The sequence below is a fragment of the Dipodomys ordii genome, unplaced genomic scaffold (assembly GCF_000151885.1).
Source record: "Dipodomys ordii isolate 6190 unplaced genomic scaffold, Dord_2.0 Scaffold2, whole genome shotgun sequence".
In the NCBI taxonomy this organism is placed as follows: Eukaryota; Metazoa; Chordata; class Mammalia; order Rodentia; family Heteromyidae; genus Dipodomys; species Dipodomys ordii.
Window position 1 is genome coordinate 564,646 of NW_012267218.1, and position 3,659 is coordinate 568,304.

General features: G+C 52.2%; 1 protein-coding gene across 5 annotated transcripts in view; it reads left to right on the plus strand.

The window, feature by feature from the left end:
• Window positions 1-3,659, plus strand: part of Cdca4 (cell division cycle associated 4) — a 23,875-nt gene that overhangs the window by 7,086 nt on the left and 13,130 nt on the right. The window contains exons 1-2 of one of the 5 annotated variants that reach the window (XR_001175099.1): window positions 1,947-2,262; window positions 2,528-2,566. The exons of 1 other annotated variant lie outside the window; for it this stretch is intronic. Coding sequence is in view for 1 of the 4 variants with exons in the window: in XM_013017000.1 (XP_012872454.1) it covers window positions 2,576-2,607 (32 nt within the window). In the remaining 3 variants the exon portion in view is untranslated. 3 more of the 5 variants (XM_013017006.1, XM_013017000.1, XM_013017016.1) reach the window with 3 other exon arrangements.

Consider the following 3,659-nt stretch of genomic DNA (forward strand, 5'->3'; position numbering starts at 1 on the left):
GCCGTGGGGCCTGGCCGTGGGGCTGGGCCATGGGGCATCTCCACCTTCCCACCGGGCCATGGGGGGCTGCTGCCTCAGGCTGCTCACAGGTCCATGCTGGCTTGGACCTCTCTCGCTGACTCCTGCTGTCTCCACTGTGTGAGAACTGGGTACAGGCTGCTGGCCCAGGGCAAGCCCTGCTGGCCTTGGCTGTCAGTAGACCCCCGTTAGAAGGATTTGAGTCATTAACTTGAGGCGGAACAGGTGGTGGTCATCCTGCCACAGTGCTTGGACCCTCCCAAGAGCCCCCGCTCAGGACATCCCTCAGCGCTGCTCAGAACCAGGCTTCATATAACTGGTCCCAGACACAAAACATCTGACTAGGGTTGTTCCCACGGCCTGCCTTCCGGCCACTACCACATTATTCTGGAACAGGGTTTCTGGGGAACAGTCATGTTTTAGGGGGAAGTCACAAGACTAAAAATGACCCATGAACTTTATTCTCTTGTAGCGATGTCAACATTTTCTACCTTGGGCATAACAACACTTTCTTAGGCTAGGAACACTTAAAACACGTAGAAGCCAGGCACCAGTGCTTACACACCTGTAATCCTAGTTACTCAAGGGGCTGAGCTCTGAGGATCACAGTTTGAAGTCAGCTTGGGTAGGAAAAGTCTGTGAGACTCTTCAACTAACCACCAAAAGTTTGGGAGTATAACTGTGGCTAATCTTGAGCAAAAAAGCTCAGGGCAAAACAACACCACGTAGAGACTGGACACTCATATGGTCTCAGTGCATCGGGCAGGAGACACAGCACACAGAACAGCGTCTGGAGCCCTCAGTGAGGCACTGGAAGGGGTAGCAGTGGAGGTGTTTTTCAGTTCTCCCGCCCATGCGCTGATTGATTTCTTTGTAAGCAAGTTATTAGCTAGAATTGCGCTAGAGGGCCCATTTGCGGATGGGCCTCCCCTTGGCCCAGGGTCCTTGCCCCTTGCTAACAGCCATCCCTGCCAGCCACATTGCCTGCTGTTTCTGTCTCACCACCAGGTTCTGGAGCATCTAGTGAGCACTGATGACACGAGGTGTCTTTCAGTGTGGGGTCTGAGATCCACAGTGAACATAGGCATCAGGGTTTGGGTTGCCAAGTTGTACTCCATTGTGGGAATCCAACAGCCTTTATCCATTCAACTTCTTTTAAAATTTCAAATCTGAGAATATCCTCATCTAAGGGTGATGATGCTGACAGCAGCCTGGCTCTGGCAGAAAAGCGAGAGTGTGAATGGACTCTGTAAGATCCGTGGGCCCTAGGGGGAATGAGAGGGAGAGGGAGTCTGTGGCTGCGAAGTTGGTTAGAGGAGTTGGCCCACAAGGGTGGAAAAATTAATGGTGGGGGGTTTACTTCCTAGGAAGCATATTGATTTGATCAAGTGCCTTCAGTGTGTTCCTGCCCTAAGGTGGCTCATGGTCTGGGAGGCTGCAGTTCAAGGGCAGAAAGTCTGAGAATCCTCAGTCAGCGCCAGCTACACAGTGGTCCTCCCAGCTAAGGTAGAAATGTGAGGAAGGTCACTGTCCAGGCCAACCTGTCTGAAAGTAACCAGAGTAAAAAGGGATGACTAGCCCCTGACTAGCAAGCAGGAACCTAGCCGTGTGTGTGTGTGTGTGTGTGTGTGTGTGTGTGTGTGTGTGTGTGTGTGTGTGTGTGTGTGTGTGTGTGTGTAGGGAGCCAGTGCACCGCTGTCTTCAGTAATGGTGCACTTTTGTGTCACATGGAACACAGCTTGTGATAAGCAGGAAAGGTAGACAGACTGTGCCTTGGGTTCTACATGGGAGGAAAGGGACGACGCTTTCTCTGAGTGGCAGGGGTTATGGGACGTTTTTGTGTGCTTTGTGAGTGTGTGCTGGACTGCAGTGGTGAAGCAGTGAGAACTGGAGGAGGCGTCGGCTGCAGAGCTGGCCCCCTGGCTGCCAGGGACGCCCTCGCTGGAGGCTGTTGGCCAGGGGCTGGCTGGGTGCCTAGGTGTGGGCCTCCAGTGTGACTGGCAGGGCTCCTGCCTTTCTGGTTGGGCAGGGACAGAAATAAAGACCCTCAGCTTTTAGGTCCTGCAGCTTTTAGGTCCTGGCCTTAGGGACCATCGTTAGGAAGTTAGGACTTAGATTCCTGGGGTGTTGTAGGGAGCCTGCTGCTGAAGGCTTTGGCCTCAGGCCAGTCACTGAAGATGGTGGGTCAGCATTCTGGTGGACATATGATCCATCTCTTCATCTCTACATTGATCTCCTCCAAGAGTAAGTACTAGGAGGGGTGCTTCTGGGCTTTCCATTGTCTGCTGTGATCTGTTCACAGTATGGCCCCTAGGGGCTGCTGCCCTCATCCAGTCCCCAAAAGAGTCCTCTAGAGCCCAAATCTGTCTTCAGAATGGGGTGCAAGGATCGTTGTTTACCCTCTGAGGGACTCATGACCTGGGGCATATAAGGACACTTCCAGGACAGGACAGTTGAGTGCCGAGGACATCAGTGTTTGGTGTTGATTTTTTAATTTTTATTTAAACAGGACCTCCAGTGCTGGGATTGCAGACATGCACTACCCTGGCTGGCTTGAATGTACCTTCGTGAGCTGTCTGTAAGTGTGAGGTGTGTGTCCTGGCCCGCTCACTCTCACTTCCCCTCCCCTGGTGAGTGTCCCCACCAGCCCTGGCTGGCCAGGCTGACTTCCCAGGGCCAGCCTTCCGTTGGAGTGAATCATTCTGCCACGTGTCTGAGGCCTGGAGTTCTGTGTATAAGCTAAGGTTTAATTCAAGTCTTTGGGTAGATTTGGTTGAATTCTGCATTAAATCATGCAGAGTTAAATTTTTAGATCTATTTATAGGGCATGATGGCTTATACCTATAATTCTAGCTATACAGATGGCAGAGATCAGGAGGATCACAGGACAGTCTGGGCAGGGTTTTGTTTGTTTTTGGTCAGTCTTGGGGCCTGAACTCTGGGCCTGGGCGCTGTCCCTCAGCTCTTCAGCTCAAGGCTAGCACTCTACCACTTGAGCCACAGAGCCACTTCTGGTTTGCCAGCAGTTAATTGGAGATAAGAATCTAACAGACTTTCCTCTCTGAGCTGGCTTTGAGCCTCGATCCTCAGATCTCAGCCTCCTGAGTAGCTAGGATTACAGGCGTGAGCCACTGGCCCCTGGCCAGTTTTTGTTTGTGATTTTGTTTTTGTCTGTCATGGGGCTTGAACTCTGGGCTTGGGCACTATCCCTCAGCTCTTCAGCTCAAGGCAAGCACTCTACCATTTGAGCCACAGCGCCACCTCTGGTTTTCTGATGGTTTATTGGACTCTGCTGCCCGGGCTGGCTCTGAAGAGGCCTCATGCCAACCAGTCACTGGGCATGGAGGCACGCATCTGTTAGTCCAGCTGCCCAGGGGACACCAATAGGAGGATGCTGTGAGACCATATTAAACACAAAAAGTAAAGGTCTGTGGAGGCGTGACTCAGTGGAGAAACACTGAGCTGACGTTCCTGGAGAGCAGAGTTCATACTTCAGTACTACAGAAGAAAAAGAAGGGGCTGGGAAGGTGGCTCAGTGGTAGAGCGCTTGCCTTGCATGCCTGAGGCCCTGGGTTTGATTCCTCATCACCACATAAGCAAAAAGAAAAAAGCCGGAAGTGGCGCTGTGGCTCAAGTGGTAG